The sequence below is a fragment of the Schistocerca cancellata genome, chromosome 4 (assembly GCF_023864275.1).
Source record: "Schistocerca cancellata isolate TAMUIC-IGC-003103 chromosome 4, iqSchCanc2.1, whole genome shotgun sequence".
NCBI classification, from domain to species: domain Eukaryota; kingdom Metazoa; phylum Arthropoda; class Insecta; order Orthoptera; family Acrididae; genus Schistocerca; species Schistocerca cancellata.
The window spans coordinates 654,840,264-654,863,002 of NC_064629.1; the positions used below are offsets into that span (position 1 = coordinate 654,840,264).

General features: G+C 39.7%; 1 protein-coding gene across 6 annotated transcripts in view; it reads right to left on the reverse strand.

The window, feature by feature from the left end:
• The window catches only part of LOC126183358 (ATP-citrate synthase), a 167,834-nt gene that overhangs the window by 44,942 nt on the left and 100,153 nt on the right, over positions 1-22,739 (reverse strand). For all 6 annotated transcript variants that reach the window (XM_049925269.1, XM_049925271.1, XM_049925270.1 and 3 more), the window contains exons 5-7: positions 18,844-19,102; positions 8,747-8,959; positions 6,387-6,544 (exon numbers count right to left, since the gene is read on the reverse strand). In XM_049925269.1, coding sequence (XP_049781226.1) covers positions 6,387-6,544; positions 8,747-8,959; positions 18,844-19,102 — 630 coding nt within the window. The remainder of the gene's footprint in view (positions 1-6,386; positions 6,545-8,746; positions 8,960-18,843; positions 19,103-22,739) is intronic.

Here is a 22,739-nt window from a genome sequence, read left to right on the forward strand (position 1 = left end):
AATTTCTCTCCTCTCCTCTCTTCCCTCCCTCCCTCCTTCCTCCTTCCTTCCTTCCTTCCTTCCTTCCTTCCTTCCTTCCTTCCTTCCTCCCTCCTCCTCCTCCTCCTCCTCCTCCTCCTCCTCCTCCTCCTACAGCCGCCAAGTCGATTCATCTGAGGTTCACATCCTAGGACGCATGCTGATAGTGTCTCTGTTATTGCTCTGCCTGCCTCCGAAGTCAGTTTTTTGTGGGATATCTCCTTCTCCTTCTCCTTCTCCTTCTCCTTCTCCTCCTCCTCCTCCATCAGACTCAATGCGTATTCTCTGGCCTTACTACGGATGTAGCTGCTATTATGATTGATTTGCCATTCCCTCACTCAAATCTTGATAGATTCTTTAATGACACAGTATCAGAAGTTAGATGTCTGTGTCAGAAACTCAGTATGGTCATGATGCATTCCATGTAATTCTGTTAGGTGATGTTCCATGACTGCCGACTTGTTGAGCTGTTGCTGCCTGGTGTTCTCGGCAAACATCTTCAACAGCACACCATTTGACCTATATACTTGTAAATCATACCACGTTGGGAGGGGATCCGACAGACCTTAGACTTCCATAGTCCAACATCATCCCTGACGTTACCAAGGAGTGCCTGTATTTTCACTGGTGGGAGGAAGACAGTCTTCACTTGATGCTTTCAAAGAATTCGTATAATCTTTCCAGATAATGTGCCAAAATAAGATAAATAGAATGGCCGCATCCTCCTGAATATACTCTTTTGTTGTACATTCGGTGTATGATGTAGAGCTCTTCGAATTTGCCACTCTGTGTAGCCATTTTTCTGGAACACCATCCTTAGATGTTCAAGTTGTTGGTAGAGGCTCTCACTGTCAGATTGGGCACGAGTCTTACATACCAATGTTTTTAGCATATCGTTCCTCTGCACCAGCTGTCTGCATGTAAGTATAGGTCAGCGAGTGTAGTCTTACAATATGTGCTGTGGCCCAACCGCTCTTCTCTTCACCAGGATATCCAGAAAGGGTAGCACCCCATTCACTTCAACTTCCATGGTAAAATAGATGTTCTGGTGTATGGAACTGAAATGTATAAGGAAACCATCCAGCTCGTCTCTTCCATGAGGCTATATGACGAAGGTGTCATCAACATCCTGGAAGAAACAGGTACATTTCCACTGGACTTTGCACTAGGCAAGAGATTGGCAATAAATACAATCTAAGTAAAGGCCTAATACCACTGTAAAACTGAACTAGGACTCCATCCGGACCTGGTGACTTGTTTGTTTTCAACTCTTTCAGTTGCTTTGGTATGCCAGTAACGGTTATTGCTATCTCCTCCACACAGGAGTCTGTAAAACAGTCAAATGGTGGTATATTTGCATAATCCACCTGTGTGAATGATTTCTTAAACGCGAGATTTAAAACGATCACTTTCATTTCGCTGTCTTCTATTGCCACATCAAAGTGGTCAACTAGTGACTGGGTAGAAGGTTTCGATGAACTTAATGATTTTGTATATGACCAGAATTTTCTCATGTAATTGTTAGTTCTGCCTGCGCAGTAGCCGAGGTCACTAGCACACACCTGTATGGTGACGCTCACCTCAGAGGCAAGTCAGATCAAATTCTGGTGAAATATAAAATTTTTCCTGCTATTATTTGGTCAGCAAGGGATGGAAAGGTGGTGGCATAAAGTTCATTATCACCAATCTTTGCATCAATGTCATAGATTAAATTCCAAACCTCTCCACAGTGTCTCATGGAGAGAGGGCGTGGTGGTAATCTGACTGTCGAATTGCGAATGCTACATGGATGGCAGAAAGGAGTCTGTGGGTCTGGAGTCAGCCATGCATTGGAAGGGATACTGTTTGATAATGCCAAAACCGTGAGCACTTGGAACAATGGCACAAAAAGAAGTGGTATTTCCCAGGCAAAACCCACCTACTTCTGGTTGAGCTCAATGTGGCATTATTAACAGTTCAGGGTCACCCAGGATGCACACCTAACTTGCAGAATCCTATGGGTATGGCAAGCACAATCTTCCCCAGTATTGACCTTGTACATGAAAATACCTCTTATAAGTGTCCCACAAATTCTTAATAGTTGATATCAGGGATATACAGTGAGCATGCTAATGTCTGACCCAGGACCTACAGTGACCAGAGCACAATACACAACTCCCAGCGAAGCTTAAAACATGCATATTAAATTTTTTTGTCAATTCTCTCCCAATGAGAAATTTCACAAACACATAATGCTTTGGCTGTTGATATACTTTCCGGGATGTGAGGTCGTGGTCCAAGAACTTTTCTGCTCCTTACGTTTCGTCCAGAACTGCGCTGGACTTCCTCAGAGGCGCTGCTCCGCTGAGTCTTGCCGACTGACTGGTCGGGTGTCTGAGAGCGACTTATATATTGTGAGAAAGGGGGGCGTGGTTCAGGTGACACGTGATGAGCAGTGATAATCCATAGCAAAGATAAGGTTGACTATCGATTACCACCTTGTCAAAGATAAAAATAAAAATTGTTAGCAATTTTGTAGAGCCACTGTCCATATATCGCTAAATTTCATAGCCTCCTCTTTCCTATTAAAATTATCGTGATGTTTATAAATTTCGATAGCTTCTCTATATAGCCGTGGATAGTAATTTAACGTTGTAGATAAAACTTCGGTATCCGAAAACTTCACTTGGTGGTTCCTGGTTGAAGAGCATGTTCCGCTACAGCTGACTTTTCTATTTTTCCAAGTCGCGTGTTTACGCTTCTTTTGGTAGTACCAATGTAAACTTTACCACAGGTACATGGAATTTTATACACACCACATGTCAACAGGGGAGGGCATTTATCCTTCACAGATCGTAGTACTTGACTTATCGTAGTACTACGATCTGTGAAGGATAAATGCCCTCCCCTGTCGACATGTGGTGTGTATAAAATTCCATGTACCTGTGGTAAAGTTTACATTGGTACTACCAAAAGAAGCGTGAACACGCGACTGAAAGAGCATAAAAGTCTTTGGCGACTTGGAAAAATATAAAAGTCAGCTGTAGCGGAACATGCTCTTCAACCAGGCAACCACCAAGTGAAGTTTTCAGATACCGAAGTTTTATCTACAACGTTAAATTACTATCCACGGCTATATAGAGAAGCTATCGAAATTTATAAACATCACGATAATTTTAATAGGAAAGAGGAGGCTATGAAACTTAGCGATATATGGACAGTGGCTCTACAAAATTGCTAACAATTTTTATTTTTATCTTTGACAAGGTGGTAATCGATAGTCAACCTTATCTTTGCTATGGATTATCACTGCTCATCACATGTCACCTGAACCACGCCCCCCTTTCTCACAATATATAAGTCGCTCTCAGACACCCGACCAGTCAGTCGGTGAGACTCAGCGGAGCAGCGCCTCTGAGGAAGTCCAGCGCAGTTCTGGACGAAACGTAAGGAGCAGAAAAGTTCTTGGACCACGACCTCACATCCCGGAATGTATATCAACAGCCATGTCACCCGGTCGTGAAAGCCTTCATTCTACATAATGCTTTCATTATGAATCTTGCACTGTGTAGTGAAGTGTTGTGATTGATTAAAACAGTATGCTAAAATGCAACTTAAGCCCAGAAACTGTGCTTGTGCAAGCAATATTCTTCCCAGCATTAATTAGCATTATCGCAGACCAGTGTGCATCAAAGAGTGTCAGATAATTCAAGTTCTAATGGACAGTGCCACAGGTGTTTCACTTACTGTGAATAGTAAAATAAGTGCTTTTCATTTCAATTGTGACATTATAAATTACTGGAAGAATTATATGATTTTCAGCCCATAAGTGTGCAGTACAAGAAGTCATAAAATCTTATAAATTAAGAATTTGATAGGCTGTACTATACATCCAGATACTACAGTTCTTATGATTCATGCTGATTAATCTATTTGTAAGGACAGGAAAATTTTGCATAAATGATAATTTGATAGATAATGTCAAATTGGCATAACACAAAAATCATTGGTTTTTACAAATTAGTGTGGAATTTGAAAATTTCCCACTTCTGTATAAAAATCTTGTAAATCTGAAGGCAGCAGTTTACTGACCTTGGTAACTGATACTTATTTAATGCTGAAATTGGGTCTTGATTTTGTTCTCAAGGTTTAGGTATGCATATAACTACTCATTCACTGTTTGAAAAACTGATGCCTCAATGTGACGCCAGTTTTATCCGCTGACATCAAATTTCCTGACCCTTTCATACAACAAATCACAGGAACAATGCCACATTTTGGAGACACCTTTAATGCTGCACATCAGTTAAACTGCACATTTTCATAGTACGCCAGCATAATTATTAAAACCAGCAAATATTGCTCTTTAGCTTTGCAAACACATAAATCAACATGGTGTCACCTTGTTCTGCTTTGATCAGTCACCTGAGCTACACTACAGATCATGAACACTTTCAATTATTTATTGCACGAGAACCAAACATTGTACAAATATCATACATCTGTCATTTTGAAGAGAAACCCTGAAAGTTGCCAACAGTCAGCACTAGTCGCAAGCATAGCGAGTTCAGGTGCAGAGCGAACTTTGTGTGTGTTGGAGTTCGAGAAAAACAAGTGTGAATAATTGTCAAATCTGGGGTACAAAGCGTCCACACGAATGCATTGAATTTGAGCATGATTCCCCAAAGGTAAATGTTTTTTTGTGCCTTACGGGCCATTCTTCTTCACCGAGAGCACGCACTGTCACTGGATATTCCAACTTGGACATGTTGCAACAATGGATGATGCCTCAAATGCAATCAGACTCTCCATTCATCTTTCAGCATGATGGGGCTCCACTCCATTTTCACTGTGAAGTTCGTAGGTACCTGAACACAGAGCTGCCACATCGGTGGATCGCCCATGCTACAGAAGGGGACAGCTGTTCCACGAAATGGCCTCCCTGATCACCAGATCTCACTCTGTGTGACTTTTTTCTGTGGGGACACATTAAAGATCTGGTGTATGTACTGCCTCTCTACCACATGATGCAGCAGAGCTCTGGGAGAGAATAGATGCCACGGTCGACGATGCCATGCTGGGACGGGATTGGCAAGAATTTGATTGAAGTGTGCCAGGTCACTCATGGTTCGCATATCGAATGTTTGTAAAAAAACTTTCAGAGTTTCTCTTCAAATTGCAATATGTATTACATCTGTACAATGTTTAGTTCTTGTGCAATAAATAATTGAAAGTGTTCCCAGACTTTATGAACACCCTGTATTGTAAAAATAATACTGAGTAAATATTGCGGTAAACTTTCTCAGGGTTGTGTTCTACTGCCAGGAAAAGGTCTGTGTGACATCACGTGTCCTCTGCTGTGACTGGTTGATAGAAACTAAGTGGATGTCATGTTCATTTGTGTGTGGCATATTTGGCAGTTTTGGTATTTACATTTCCGTCTGACGAAAATATGCAGTTTAATTGATGGACAGCATTAGAAGTCTCCTCGAAGTACATTGTTTTTTGAAATGAGTTGTTACGCACAACAGTTTGGAAATGTGACATCAGCAGATAAAACTTTTACCTCAATTCCAAGCTAAAATGGTTTGAAGATGGATTTGTTATTATCAGAAAAGCAACTTTTCATGATAAAACTAGCAAACTTCTGAAAAATATGAAGATAAATACATCAGACAGAGGTGAAGGAAACAGTGAAATGAGTTTATCTCCAAATTAAGCTGCCAATTATTATGGACACCGTTACATACAAGTTTGCATTCACAGCAGTTAGTTCTTGTTTCAACAATAGGATTATAGGTTTCTGCAGTGCAAATATTCTGAAGAGATAGAGATCCCTTCAGACTTTAGTGAAATAGCAATTTTCCATGCCAGTAGAAAATCTGAACAGTCAAATGTCTGCTGTTGCACTGAAGGGGCAGTTTAAATGTGGAGTTACAATAATGTTTTCTTTTGATAAACTTTGAACATTATTTGGATGCAGAGCTATGTTATGTTTCTTGTTATATTTAATAGGTCTAAGTGAGACTATGATGTCAATAAATATAACTGATAAATATATGTTCATTTTCAACACAACACAGAATAACCATGAAATATGACAAAAATAAATAATACAACTGAAAAATAAGCTATCAGAAAATAATACTGAACTCAGCCAAAAATAACAACAAAATTTGCCAAAAAATAAAAGCCTTTTTCCTATCCCTATCTATTAAATACATTTGTATAGTATGGAGGCTATGAAAACCTAAAAATAGCATGAGGGGGGCAGAATATTAAAATGGAAACATCCTCTGTATTGTTCAATGATTTATTTCTATTGTCGCAGACTTTGAGCACAAATTAAATAAACACTACTAAGAATTAAGAAAACATCATCATTGTACCTTAAACCCTCTTGATAATTTGGTCCAGCTCTTCTTACAAATATTGAAATATTGTACTCAACTAGCTTTGGTTGAAATTCTTGAAGTGCCGTGACAATACCCTTGAATGTTGATGCAACATTTGTGAAATTTGCAATTCCTCCACCAATAATTAAAATCTGAAAACAAAAAATGTTGAATTAGTACTATCATTAAAAAAGAATAAACTATACTAAAATACATATACACAAAGCACACTATGCTATATGTAACAGGAAACTTTGGTATCGTAAGTTCAGAGAAACAGTGCTGTATCACAACTCAAGTGAAAAATCCGTAAATGGCACCTATGTCGAATTTAATAAGAAAAAATTAAAATGCTAATACTTTGAAGGATAAACAAAGTCCGTACTTTGCCATAACTTTTAATATGTAAAATTGGCCTAAATGCTATCAATTCTGTGATTGGTCGGTTGGCTCATTGATTTGGGGGAGTGGATTGAACAGCAAGGTCATCAGTCCCATTGGTTTAGGGAAGGATGGGGAAGAAAATCGGCTGTGCCCTATCAAAGGAACCAACCTGGCATTTGCCTAAAGTGGTTTAGGGAAATCAGAAAAAACCTAAATCAGGATGGCCAGATGCAGTTTTGAACCATCGTCCTCCCAAATGCGAGTCCAGTGTATCAATTCTATGGCAATGATTGCATACACACTGATGAAAGTAGTAAACTTACACCTAGTTGCCCTTATCAAACTTAATATCCTATCAACACTAAGATAGTGAATAACTGAAAGTTAAGAACAGTGTATAGGAATTAGTCAAGACCTCCTCAAAGACAACATCTTAACAGATAAACAACAGTTCTTACCAATTTCCATATGATAAGCTTATAAAGCTCATTGAAACAATTGCAGTCTTTCAGCAGATGTAAAGTACAGTGCGAATAGTAAGTAATGACATGACAACACTGATCAATCTTCAATTATGACAGTATGAAATTTGTAAAGTACTATATTCATTAACATTTTGGTTGTATCAAGAACAAGGCCACATATTTCTCCATGAATTATTGGTACTTTACCATAAGTAAAAGAAATTAGATACATTTGTGACCATCATTTAAAATTTTCATCAAACGGCATTTCAAAAGTTTTGTCATATGTTGCAAAAATATTCACATTTGGTAGAAGTTTGCATGTTCTAAAGCAGATTCTGACATGTGCTACACCCAAGTGGAAAATTATTAGCCTGAGATGGTACTGCAGCATTGATATAAATGAAATTTTGGTTCTGATGTGTTGGTTCATGTTGCACAGTAACTTAAGTCAAGCGTCAACTTGATTTGCAGAATAATTCAGTTTATACAGCTTTCTGTAAGTCACCTCAAAAATGTTTCCTTAAATAAAAATAAACTGGGATACCATGACATTGTAAAATTCTGTTTTTTGTACCAACAAAAATTTATCTGAAGTTAGTGACGGCCTATAATGAATCATCAGCTCCTGCATTATCAACAGTTAAGAAAGAGGTGACTGAATTCAAATCTGATCAAATTACTCTTCAAGATGGTCCATATAAAGGACATCCCAAAACTGCAACCAGAAGTGGAACACCAAGAAAGTGAAGAATAGTTTATTGAACAATCTGCAACAACAAGTGAAAACACCACGAAAGTGCAGAATATTTTATTGAACAATCTGCAGTTAATGGTATATGAAATAGCTGACACCATGGGCATTTGTTTAATGCTGGCCAAAAGTAATATGAAGATGAATCTCCATGCAGTGCTTGGACCACTAAAACAAAACTAAATGTGTGTCAATTTGTTGGTGTGGATGATAATTGGGTCCAAAAAAATGTCATCTCACAAATAACCTGAGCTGATCATACTCAGCACTATCTATAAATACAATCCCAGACAGTAAACATACATTTATTAATTCATTTCATTTAATTTACTTGCAGCATGCCCCATTAAAATATTTCTAACACCATGGATCCAACTGCATTTATGTGAGATTTCATTTATTTATTTATTTTGTCTGACATGGAAGACATTTTGGTGTATCAAAAATATATCTATTGACTGTATAGATACACAACTTTTATTATAAAATCCCTAGATTTGACAGAGGATAACAAGTAATCGGTTCTTCCTGGCATCTTGCACTAAGATAGAACAGTTGCTGTTACTGTTGTGTTTGTTATACAAGCATATTGTGTTTCCTTTTTATTGTTAATAAAGATTATAGCAAATGGATACATCTGTTATATATGACATTGCTTTGAAGTTGGTTTATTTTAATAATGTGAAATTGTAAGATGCTGTGTTGCTTTACTTAATAAAATGACTTAGCAACAGGAAATAATAAATACTAACCTTTCCTTTTGGGTGTTTGGTCTGAGTCATGAGGCTAAGAATTGTTTTAGCATATTCATATGTCTGCTGCTCTGATGGTGCGCCACTGTATTCTCCATAATTAGCTAGCTCAGAAGCTCCTCCAAGATCACATATTGTGTCACTATAGATAACAGAAGCTCCACCACCAGCAACCATTGTCCAAATCCGTCCACTTTTGTTTAAAATAGTAAGCTGAAAATTGCACACAAAATTCAAAATATAAAACAGTGACTTTTGCAATGACTTATAATGTGTCACTATCTTAGGGCTTTTAAATTATAAATTATCTGTATTATTCAATAATACATATTAATTAAATAAGAATTTCTTTTTCATTATCTGAAACAGTCCATATTTTGCGACAAAACAGACTGAGTTAGCCATCAGAGCATTATTTTATGTCAGTGTGTTGGTCCACTGTGAAACTTGAGGCCACATTACATAATCAACACAAACAAGAAAATATTAATATGCTCCATTACAACTACCATACACTTTCTCATCACTGAGAAACTACTACACTACATCAGTCAGCTCTGAACAGAATTACATCCAGTGGTGGAAACAACCATATCTCAATCACAGCATGCATTATTCAGGACATGTGTGCCTTGACATTTTATGTTAAACATGTTTGTCTTAAGAAAACATGGTCAGTAAGTAATTTTTCCTTACCAGCTGCTCTTGTGTGTACTTTCTCAACATCAATTTGCTTTATGAAACAACCTTGTGGTTTGGGGAAGCAGATTTCCTTGCAAAAGTTTCAAACAGGGACCAATTATTTCTTTTTTACGTTTCTGGCTTAACAATACTGAATACACCATGTATAGTAATGGAATAATGGAAAATCTGGGATGGAATAACAACTTCTAAGTGTAAGTTCTGGGTCTGCTGATAGACCATTTTGGTATGGATACCATTCAACTGAGCAATATCTTAGGGTGGAACTCATAAGTGTTTTGTACATAATATATTTTTCCTAGTATCCTATCAATGAAACCAACATACACAGGCAGTAATGTTTGTTGTGATCTTAGAAGATAAGAGTGACAATTTTACACGAACTTATTTCACACACTGCAAAGCTACCTGGGACCACGGGTATACAAATCATCACATCCACTTTACGATGGATTAATATCAAGTATAATACTTTTTGGAAATCAATGCCTCTGTTTCACCTAATTTATCATTTTCTTTTTCTTTTTTCTTTTTTTTTTTTTTTCGATACAATATCAGCGAGAAAATCTACTAGTAGCAGATGTCATACATGAAGTAGAATGTAGATTAAAAATGGCGAAATATCACCTGAGAGTGAATATGTCTATGAATCACTCTTTCACAGAAATTACATTAATAATGTTGATCAAAAAAACGTGTGTGTGTGTGTGTGTGTGTGTGTGTGTGTGTGTGGGTGTGGGTGTGTGGGCGCGCGCGCGCACTTGGGGAGGGGGAAAAGGGGGGGGGAGTACAGATGGTATAGGTTCTGAATTAGTTGTTGAAGTCAGCACATTATGATGGAAGGCATGATTTTCAACTGGGTGATCCAACTACCTCTTGTCTACAATTTTGGGGTGGCCATTCATGTGGATGGAGATGGCGATGCCCCTATGGGATCCCACATAGTGGTTGCATTTAAGTTGGTAGATCCCATAGCTGTTTTCACATGTGGCCCTGCCTTTGATGTGGTACGATATGCCTGTGACAGGATCGGAGTAGGTGGCAGTAGATGTACGAGACAGGTCTTACATCTAGGCCTATTGTAGGGATATGAGCCATGGGACAATGGGTTGGGAGCAATGATAGAATTGGAATGGGCAAGAATATTTGCGGAGGTTGGATAGACAGTGGAATACCATTGTGGGGAGGATATTTCTCATTTCAGGATGCAATGAGAGGTAGCTGAAACCCTGGTGGAGAATGTGATCTAGCTGCTCCAGTCCTGGGTTGTACCAAGTCACAATGTAGTGCTCATGCTCCTTTGTGGTCAGTCAGTGGGTACTTGAGTATGGTAGGTGACTTCACCCCACCAATTTTTTGTGCATTCCCCTGGTTGTACCTGCATCATGCATCATATACCTCACAGTCCCCCCCCCCCTTCTTCCCAATCATTGAATGTATTTACATCTGCTACCTCCTTTCTCCACACACATCTATGCACTGACCTGCAGCATACTCAGTAATCACATTTTTATTTATTTTTATATTTACTTGCAAAACAGTCTTGAACCTGTCCCCCAAAAACCTCCATCCCACAGAAGTATCAGTCCTTCCAAAGGCCTTACCTTTTGCACCAACATGCAATCATACTGGTCTTTTTGCCACAGTGACCCCATTCCAGAAAGCCAGCAGAATCTCCAGTCTCTCTTCAAACCCACTGGTCCATCCCAGAACCTCTCCCCTGAATGCCTCCCACCCCTCCTAACCCAATGAACTTTTGCCGCCCCCTCCCCCCCCACTCCCAACTCTGACATGCTTCCTGAAGTACATAAATCCAACCACACAGGACATCCCACTATAGCAGGCCACTGCACTCCTACAGAGAGAATATCTACCCTTCCTTCAGCCTACCGTATTTACTCGAATCTAAGCCGCACTTTTATTCCGGTTTTTGTAATCCAAAAAACCGCGTGCGGCTTAGAATCGAGTGCAAAGTATGCAGAAGTTCTGAAAAATGTTGGTAGGTGCCGCCACAACTAACTTCTGCCGTCTAATATATGTAGCTTGTAGCACTACACAGGCATGCTTTGCAGGCACAAAGATAAATACTGGCGCCAAAACCTATCCGTCAGTAAATAAATTAAAAGAAAAGGTAGAAGAATGTAAACATTATGCTGTGTACTCTTTCATGTTTGCTGCTATATCATTTAAATCCTGTCTGCGTAATAAACTACGAAACTAGAGTGAGACAACAGCAAATGCGGAAGAATATACATATTATGTCATGTTTATATTCATATTATTCTTATGCTGAATAGTGATGCAGTCATAAATGAAGCACGAATCTAAGATGACTAACATCTGTGCAGAATGTAATGTACTAAAGAGGCGCCTGCAAAGATTTTCAAACAGAGAAAAATTTTCGCTCAAGTCTCGTTCGGAACAAATTCTATCATAAGCCGTCTATTATTTGGTTCTTGTTGATCATTATCAAAGAAAGCAGCAGTGTAAGTAACAACAAATAGCAGTCTCTTGCCGTTGATTCGGTTAGAGACAATTCCTCTCTTTTATTTTATTGTAAGTGGCGGTAGCATGCACAAAAGCAAGCCATGCCGCGAGCGGCGACAGGCGGTTAAACATGCACTATCAGAATGCGACAAACAATGCACAACACAGTACAGTAATGCATTTTCAGCTTAGAGTGATGCAAACACCTATAACAAAGAGAACGGCACTTATCAGGTCAAAGCAAAATAAGCAATCAATTCAAACCAGACGAAGCACGTGAAAAAGGAAGGGTACCCGTATAAATACGGTCAGAGCACCTGACGTATAGCAATGGCTACCTGGTAAAGCTTAAGTGCTAAGCTTACAACTCGAACCAAACTACTGTAGCTGTATCGTGATTCATTCGACCTAAATTGTGTCTCGTATTACAATGGACCAACTTTGTTTCCATTTGGAGGTACGGCCTAAAACTTTTCTCTCCCCTCGAATTTCGAGTCTCAAATTTCACGTGCGGCTTAGATTCGGGAATTTTTTTTTTTCCTTTATTTTGTTCTCATTTTTCAGGTGTGGCTTAGATTCGAGTAAATACGGTATTAGCCGTAATCTACCCTTCTACAGAAAAGACATTAATCATTTCCTCTACTTGTTTTTCACAGTGCCTGTACCTTCCTCACCTGGTACCCCACTTGTCAATGTCAATGCATCAGTGCCACCTCTCTCTACAGTCTCTTTGCAAAGACAAAAACAAATTCCAAGGGGGGGGGGGGGGGGAGGGGGGGAGAGTAGACAAAGCAAGCTCAGCCCACTGACTCTGAACACATGGGCTGCCATAGAGTGAGGGTCAGTGAAGAGAGAACAAGCTATGCTTACATCAAGCAGATCTGGCAGCACACCTACACTCACATCAACTTTTGCTCCACATAGCATTGGGAGTGCTCACTATTGTCTGCCGTACTGGCTGTCAACTGCTACATATTGCACGTCTACAGAAGTAGTTAATGAAATCAAAATTTATAGTTTCATGTTGAATAATGGCGCTTGCTGCTACTAATTCCATATCAGTATCCATAAACAATTAACATTTAAGAAGAGTCAGTAGGAAAACTTATATTGTAGAAATAGAAAGAATGATTAAAATTTTGAACATGTATTAACAAATGTAACACTGAATTTTAAGTACACATAGATCATTCAGAATGGTAATGAGGACAGTCATTTCTACAACGATGTTTAAAAAAATGACATGTGACATGATTTGTACCCAGTACTTTCAGTACACCAGCTAAACAACTTATTCCCTCCACCGCACAGTTGTTTCAATAACCGTGGTTCTTACTGCACATTTAGTCATGCAATGGATCACAGGAAATTATTTTTGTTGATTACTGATAAATAATTGCAGGATGTGAAAATACTTGGGACCCTAACATACACAACAGAGAATGTCTCGAAAAGTTTCCTTGCAAGGGAAAAAGGGAAAAGTACCAGGAATTCCTTAGATCAACAGTAGAGCCTTCTACATGCACAAACAAAATGACCATTTCAAAGTAATTCATACACAGAATGTCAAACTGAAAAATTTTAATTGAAATCTCCCAGGATTATGTTTCAAAAATTTCTGAATTATTCTCACACTGCTGACACTTGTTCCTGAGTACATCACTATTCATCTCACTGGCAGAGAGAGAGAGAGAGAGAGAGAGAGAGAGAGAGAGAGAGAGAGAGAGAGAGAGAGAGGGGGGGGGGGGGGACTTTATTTTTGCTGTTCTATTCACATCATTTAGTGACATTGTTAATTATTTTTCTTGCTCCACTCTGTGAAGCGCCACAGCTCGCTCTTTTCCAAAGAATGGAAAGTGTCTCTGGCATTGCCTGGGATGGGAGAACTGCTTTATCATTCATTAATATACATATTAATTTTGACGGAACACAACACGGCACAACAATCATTTCACAACGGCTACATATTCAAGATTCTATGTTACATTGCTGAGGCTGGCAGTGGCCACACACAGGACAAGAGCCAGTTGCAGTCTACCAACTTCAGCCACTCAGAACTATGGAAATCTCATTCTTCTCTTTGTGAACAGACTGCACACTAATAACCCCAATGTTCACAGGCTTACCATTACTGAACACTACTTTTCTCAACATATGACTTACTCCAAGCTTACAACATTATTTGTGGTCACCATGACCAACCACATCCTCCCTCACAATTATTTCTCCTTTGTAAGCATCATCTACAAATAAACCCAGAGTACAATGGGCACCCACATAGCACCACCCTATGCCAACATACTCATACATACTGACAACTGATTAATGTGTTCAATATGGGGCGTGACCATCTTTGGCAACAACACAGGCCAGGCAACGACGGGGCATGCTGTGAATGGTGTCATCAATCTCATGTTGACACAATAACGCCAATTATTCCTGCTGATCTGTTCACAAGTCTTGGAGAGTGGTTGGTGGATGCTCACTTGATGCAACCCATCTCCCTAGTGCATCCCAGTCATGCTCTATGGGATTCAAATCAAGAGAGCAAGCAGGTCAAGTCACGCGTACAGTATCTTCTGTTACCAAGAAAACATCAGTAACCTATGCTCTATGAGTTCGAGCATTATCATCCATCAGTACAAAGTTTCAGCCCACAGCACCTTGCAACAAATGCACATGAGGTCCCAAGATCTCATGACAATACCTGACAGCAGTTAAACCTTGCCCACCCATCCGAACAATTTCATGGAGAGGTGTTCGAGTGGTCAACATAATCCCTGCCCACAGCATTAGGGATCCACCTCAATATCAGTCTCTTTCAACAATGTTTGGGTACCGAGACTGTGTTCCATGTTCCCTCCCGATGCAAAATCCATCAAGAATCACTCTCCAGACCAAATCTTGACTCATCTGTAACATTGGCCCACTGTTCGACGGTCCAGGTGGCATGTTGACAATACCACTCTAGACATTCCCTTCTGTGGAGAGGTACACTTACAGCAGCTCTCAGCCAATATAGGCCACTCTACCAAAGCCTTCCGTATACTTTTTGCCTCGATACAACACATCTAGCGGATGCTGCGAGGTCAGATGCCAGTCATTGTGTAGTACTAAGGCAGTACCATCGTGCACTTGCAGCCAAATAACAGTCCCCTCTTTCTGATGTCACATGTGCTCAGCCCTGCCCTGGTCTTCAGAATACAATTTCAGTCTCTATACACTGTCGCCACATCCAACATACAACAAAATGATTCACGTTAAGCCATCAGCCACATCAGTTTGCGACTGTCTTGCTTCCGTTCTTTCTAAGGTCTTCCAACGCAGAGTGTCTGGTAAGCAGCTTCTCTGTGCCATAATGCACCACCTGTGACTGTGTACACAGTGATTGTGGATCTGTGACAACACAGCAAACACCACCCCCATTTGATAGGCGCCCTGCACCATTGTTGGCGTAGTTGTCCATTGTCCGGAACGCCATTTTGTGTGCAGAAAACGATAGTAGGGACATCAGTTAACATTTTGTATGAGTATATCATGAATTAGACACAGATTGGGGAAATAGCAGTTTGTTGCTTTAATTTTGGACATGAGTACAGACGCAAGACCTGTCCCACACATCCTCCCCCTATCACCTGCACCTGTCCTGTCACAGGCATATCCTACATCATCAAAAGCACAGAGTGACCTGTGAAAGCAGCCAAGTGATCTACCAACTGAGATGTAACCACTGAGAGTCATTCTACAGGGGTGTGACCATCAACAAGTTCTCTGTCTGCATGAATTTCCACCCCCAAAAAATTGAACCACAGACAGCTGGGGCACCCAACTGTTGGGCATGCTGCCCAATATGATGTGCTTGACTTCAGTGACTGCTCCACAGCCTGTGCTGTCTGGCTTACTCTCACAAATATGAAGGTGGGAACTCTCCTTGCAACATATCTTTCATTTCCGTAACCCCATTGGCCTCGGTGTTTGCTAGTCCCTGTCCTCCACCTGCCTATCCCCTTCCCTGCTCCCAACCCAGCCCTATACATGCTTTCCATCTCACCAGCATCTGCATAGTCCTTTCCTCTTGTTTCCCTCCATTCCTCTTCGCAAAGCTGCACCGAGCCCATTATCCTGTCCCTGCCACATTTCTGTGTCTTCCACAGGCAGCACTAGCATCTTTCCCCACTCCTACTCCACATTCCCCCTCCCCCCTCCCACACACATATGAGTATTCTTTACCTCCATTACCAACATAAGCAAGATCATCGTTCATCTCAGATGCTGTCAGAGTTGCACCTTAATACCTGGAAATGGCAGTAGCCTCATGTGTGTGAGGTGAACTATGCACATGTGAATATAACAAAGGACTTACTCCCATAGCCAAATAATATCTAGCAGTCTTATTCCAATATTCCTCTCTGCCACTCAGTGCCTCTCTATATGCTGAGTAACAATTTATCCTTTCCATACATGATAGTGGAATTTACTTACTTAAATTCATAACTGAAATGCTTATTTCTATCCCAAAAGTCTCATAAAAATGAACAAAAATAGTTAATAACTCATGTGTGTCTCATGAAATAAGAATTCACATTTACTTGTGTTTTGGGAAACTCCTCTTTCTTCTCAATGATATTTCAATATTTTATGTTGTAGCTCAATTCTTAATTCACTTTTCTTCTATGATCACTATGACATCAAGTCACCCATTCACTGTAGTAAATATACAAACCAAGCACATTTTTCACTCTCCAGCAAGGCTGTGTCACAGTATTTTTTTTAAGCGTAATGGTAAGGAGATTACAATCTCATTGCTAATGTAATTCCTAATTCCATAAAAGCAGATGGTATCACCATTTCCAATATGATAATGCTTGATCACATAGGAGTCACCATGGAACAAAGACACTCTAGCAAAAAAGAACAATGCACCACTGCGGAATTATCTGAATGGAACAGAAATTGGTAGATGTGATGAGCATGTACAGACAAACAGATGATTACAGTTTCAGATAAACTAGATGATTTCTTCAAGAGAAGAAGCTTCACAAACTGAGCAAGGCAACAATGCATTGGTCTACCTCTGGCCCTTGTGCAAATAGTTATTCAGCTTTGCATTGATTGATAAAGTTATTGGATATCCTCCTGATGGATATCATGCCAAATTATTTTTAATTAGCATGTTAGATCACCAGAGTCCTTAGCCAGTCAGAGGGGCCTGCCCATAATGCTCCAAATGGTCTCTACTGGGGAGAGATACAGTGACTTTGTGGCCCATGGTACGGTTTGGCAAGCATGAAGACAAGCAGCAGAAACTCTTCACTACAATCTGGCAGGCATTATCTTGCAGAATGGCTTGCCATAAAGGGCTATAAAATGGCACATAGAATTTCATCGACATACCGCTGTGCTGTAAGAGTGCTGCAGATGACAAGCAAAGGGGTCCAGCTATAAAAGAAATGGCACCCCAGACCATCACTCCTGGTTGTTGGGCTGTATGATGCATGACAGTCAGGTTGGTATACCACAGCTGTCCGGAGTGTCTCCAGATCTGTCTCTGCTGATCATCATCAGGACTCGATTCTAAGTGGGAATGAAGACAAGTCTACTCCAGCCAATGAGATTCCAGGCTGAAGACATGTCTGCAGATGCCCCAGGCAGTGGTGGGATACCAACCTGACTGTTGCATGCTGTACAGCCCAACAACCAAGAGTGATGGTCTGGTGTGCCAGTTCAGTTCATAGCAGGACCTGTTCGGTTGCCACCTGCTGCATCTTTACAGCACAGCAGTATGGTGACAATATTCCATGCCCTGTTCTGTTGCCCCTCATGGCAAGCCATCCTGGGCTTACATTAAGGAAGATAATACCCAACCGACATGGCAAGACTTTCAACTGCTTGTCTTTGTACTGTAAACCCTATCTTGGGCAGGAAGTTCACCAGATCTGTCCCCAACTGAGAGCGTTTGGAGCATTATGGGCAGGGCCTCCAACCAGCTCAGGATTTTGATGATCTAATGTGTGAGTGGACAGATTTGGCATGATACCCCTCAAGAAGACATCCAACAACTCTACCAATCAATGCCAACTGGTTAACCATTTACATAAGATGAACCTACACATTATTGCCTCGTTCAATTTGTTAAGCCCTTTTTATTGAATAAATTATCCAATTTTTCTGAAATTGTAATCATTTGTTTTCTTGTACATGTACATCACATCTATTGATTTCCACCCCATTTGGATAATTCCTTCATGGTCTCTCTCTCTCTCTCTCTCTCTCTCTCTCTCTCTCTCTCTCTCTCTCTCTCTCTCTCTCTCGTGTATCTCATATAGCAAACAACTCAGTGCAGCCTCATCATCTAAACTCAACCCAACAGAGCAAGTTTGGTGTAATACAACTTTCACCTCCCTCCTCCCCCCCATACAAGCTGCACTGAAAGCAGCTTTTCCATAACGACATTCACATTCAACTGAGCTTACAGAATTGTTTTTCATGGAATTTCAGCCATTACTGGAATAAATAATGGTATATTTAACTGACATACCCATCTGGAATAGCTCAAACTCACTGGAAGTATAAACATAAATTTCTTGGTCAACACTGTGTTTCCATGCACAATTTATGATATGTTATATTTTATAATTTGGCTAAGTTTCACATCCAACAACCAAGTTTTTAAGTTTTATGATCTACATTGATGCAGGAAATTAATGTCACATTTACTGCTAAAGAAAAGTGAAAACATATTTGAATATTTTATTACACACTAACCACTATAGCACAAAATTAATAAATTGAATGAGCACCCCCCCCCCCCCCCCCACACACACACACACACACACACAAACCAGTGCCAATTTTAATTACTGAGGGAATTATTTTAACACATATCCACAAGTGAGATGGCAGCTTACCTTTAGGGATGCTCCACTTTTAGCATCCAAATCAGCAATATAAGCCTCTTCAGGAAAAGCATCACGTCCAAATGGAGGTGGATAATCAATCTCACCCCATTTAGCACGGCATATGTAGTCTGCTGTTGCATCAAGCTTAGCAGCTAGATCCAGAATATAGATAGACTTCTCAGTAACAACTAAAGGATTTATTTCCAAGTACGTGAAGTAAAGTTCCACATACAGCTTATACAGTGATACAATAAATTGTGCTATTAATCTGAAATTAAAACAAATACACACCATTTCACATATACGTGTCTACTTAATTTTACATTTAACTTTTAGAACACAAAATAAACACAATATACTACAGTTGGATGAAAATATGGAAGCACTGTGAGAAATGTATGCTTTAACATAAATGCAGATGCTAGCCAAGCCTACAGGTTGCACTGTTGTATTTCACCACAACTGGAACAGCATTTGTGCAATGTTGACCACATGTTGCAAATGTCAGTTACAGCAAGAACAGTGTTCTATTTAATTGGGAGTGCATTATGTCAGAGCTACATGAATTTAAAAGTGGGCAAATTGTTGATGTTCACATGGTAGACATTTTCATAGCCAAGGATCCCAAAATGTTTGGCATTTCAAGAGACACTGTATCAAAGACTTACACTGCATAAAGGGAAGTGGAAAAACATCATCTGCTAAGTCACAATGCAGAAGTAAGTGTGTGTTGAGTGATTATGACGGACAGTTATTGGAGAGGATCATAGCAAAAAATAAGAGGACTACATGGCGTTCCAGGGCCCCACTGTTACTCTGCAAGGTGATATTACTGCCAAGTATTGTGTGGCCATTTCGACCGATCAGGTCCATCACATGATACAATGTTTTTCCCCTAATGCTGATGCTGTGGGCACTACAATGTATTGTCGCATCTCCCCTCAGCACCACAATCACCAGATCTCAACATTATTGACCCTTTATGATCTACTTTGGAGAGAAGGGAGAAGGGTGCACAATTGCTATCCACCTCCTTCACTGTTACCTGAATTGCCACTATTCTGCATGAAGAATGGTGAAAGATTTCCTCGAAAACCATATAGTATCTGCATTTATCCATTGGCATTCAAAACCATGAATTCCTTGCCTCCGGGAAAGCCACCGACACCGCCTTAGTCCACAAATGCAGACAACAGAATGATTATAGTCGATGGTAACGGCAGATAGATGGCCCACATTGCGGCAAATTCTTCGCCGGTACACGGGACACTCATTGCTATTGTTACCGTGCCATTTTCACTCTGATTTATGTAACTCTGTCGTATTCCTCGTGAAAAACACGAAGATTTACAGGAAACATCGTACAAAAGAACTACTTTTTCTTATTAGTCACATGCTATTGAATGCCAACAGGTTTCATATACTGTATTAGGCAAAGTAATGTGTTGTGTTTTTGGTATTTCCATATTTTTGTCCAACCACTGTATGTCTATAATAGGCTTTGCGGGGTTAGGATGAACTATAGAAGGGCAGTTTTCAAAGTAACTTACACATTCCTAAGACATTTTTTAACAAATCTGGTTACTTCTTAAAAATAAGTGCAAGGGTATGTCTAATGGCATCACCTGAAAATATAAAACTGTTTAGTACTATCTACAATGAAAGATTTTTCTTTGGTATGTTGAAATGTAGCACACAGTAGCAACAAAGTTAATTGGGCAAGTTCAACACTGGTATACTTTAATTGCAGTAGCTCTTAAACACTTCACCAAGTACAGGCATTACCCCTCCAGATTTGGTGATCTGTTAGTCACTAAAGACCAATAAATATTTTCATTGCCTTAAATCACTTAAACACTAACCACAGATTGTCAATACACACAGTGTGTTTTCATAACAATTTCTTGTAGATACTACATGCACATGACCACGTTTACGGGTTGACTGTGTGTTCAGAATTCAGAGATCATACAGTGCATTTAGGTTCATGAACATATTATTGCAATTAACATTTTATTTCCAGAACCATGATCAATTTCTTACAATATAATTCCATGAAATAGCATGAGAACCACAGAACATTGAAAATTTATGTCCCAGTAAACTTTTCATAGATTTAGATTAAAATTCTTATTCACAATTATACTTAACACAACTTTTCTGGTCTTGTGAATATGAGCATATATAGTTGCTTTCATACTAAAGCTATCCCCACCAGAAATAAACTATGGGCTTTGCACAGCAGCAAAGACTCTGTAAAGCAGTCCACAAGTCAGAAATGTAAAATAGAAAGATGGACAACAACAATGATACTGGAAACAAGAATTTAGTGATGTGGACTAACAATGATGGAAAAGAACAAAGAAACTAAAGAAAAGGCTTGATAATAACAGAAGCCTCATGATGTAATATGTGGGAGGGGGGATGTGGAAGATACACAAGAGACAAGGGGAGAAGGAAAATAAGAGAATAGAAGGTAGAGAACAAAACAAGATATCAACAACAGCAGGAACTAGGTCACTGACAGAAACCAAGTAACACCACAGGGCAGTTATTCAACGGCCAAGTATCAAGTACTGCGTAAGGAAAAAGAATCAACATCGCCAGTGTGGCTTATGGTTTCTAGAGTGTGGGTCATGTTCTTTGGTAGTAATCTACTTTTATATTTTTATTAATCACTGCTGTGTCTCTTCATCCATGGCACCAACAACCATGCTCTCTAAGCCTTGTCGCACAGTACCACCACGATCATCATAATCTAATCACTTTTTCCTACAGACAGTTTAGTAGTTGCTACATTAACACTGCAAGCTGGACAGTTGTTTGATACCAGGAAGTATACAGACTGAGGCAGCTAAGACAGGCCACCCCAAATATATCCAGAATGAATAAATATATCGAGGTGTGGTTTTTGTGAAATTATGGTGGATAATATGGTGAATTTACTGGTGTTCACAAGCAATTTATATCATATATAGTCTTTGAATTATGACAATAGCTTTGTTTGTTTGGTTTTTTTTTTCCATAATGGAACTATATACTTTTTTCAGTGGCATTTGAAAGAAACTTCTTACAGAACTTCAACAACATACCCTGTATGGGACTTGATCAAATAGTATCAAGGTAACAGCATCGTAAACCACTATCCCACTGTCAGGGGGAGAGGTTCCACAAATGCCTGCCCTATTATGCCAAATGTAAGCAAACACATAACTCAGCTACAGTTCCTTTTTTTATTATCGGGCCTGTCATATCAAGTGCTCAAAGTGTTCTCTGAGTACAGCTATGCACTATAAAGCAATTCTGGAGACACAATACAGCATAATGAATTTTGTATAGAGCTCAGTGTACCACAGGCCTGTTTTATAAGGCATTTCATTTCATGTCTTCGGGGGTTGTCAATGTTTCCTAACAGACCTCTTGTTTGAATTTTCGTTACAGATAAACGTATAGAAGTGTGCAACTGTGTGTGTGTGTGTGTGTGTGTGTGTGTGTGTGAGAGAGAGAGAGAGAGAGAGAGAGAGAGAGAGAGAGAGAGAGAGAGAGAGAGAGAGCGGCTGCATGTAGACCACTTTGTGTTTCCTGAGTGACCGTTCCCATGCTCTCTTAAAATGGTGTGTTATTACAAGTGTGGAATGGGGGTGATATCCATCATGTTGGTATCACACAGATTGCCTTATGACCAGTTGGATATTTTCCGATAACTGCAGCAGCAGTACATTTTAAGAACTCGAGATACTGGAGTGTATTTAGATTCTCATCAATCAAACAGGGAACATTGATATGGGTCTTGAGTAACATGCACCAAACGTTGATAGAATGAGAGCTTTGTTTTTATCCACTTCTTTGAGTCAGTTTGGATTTTCAACTGATGATTAGTGCACATTTATTGTGAAGGCTGACTT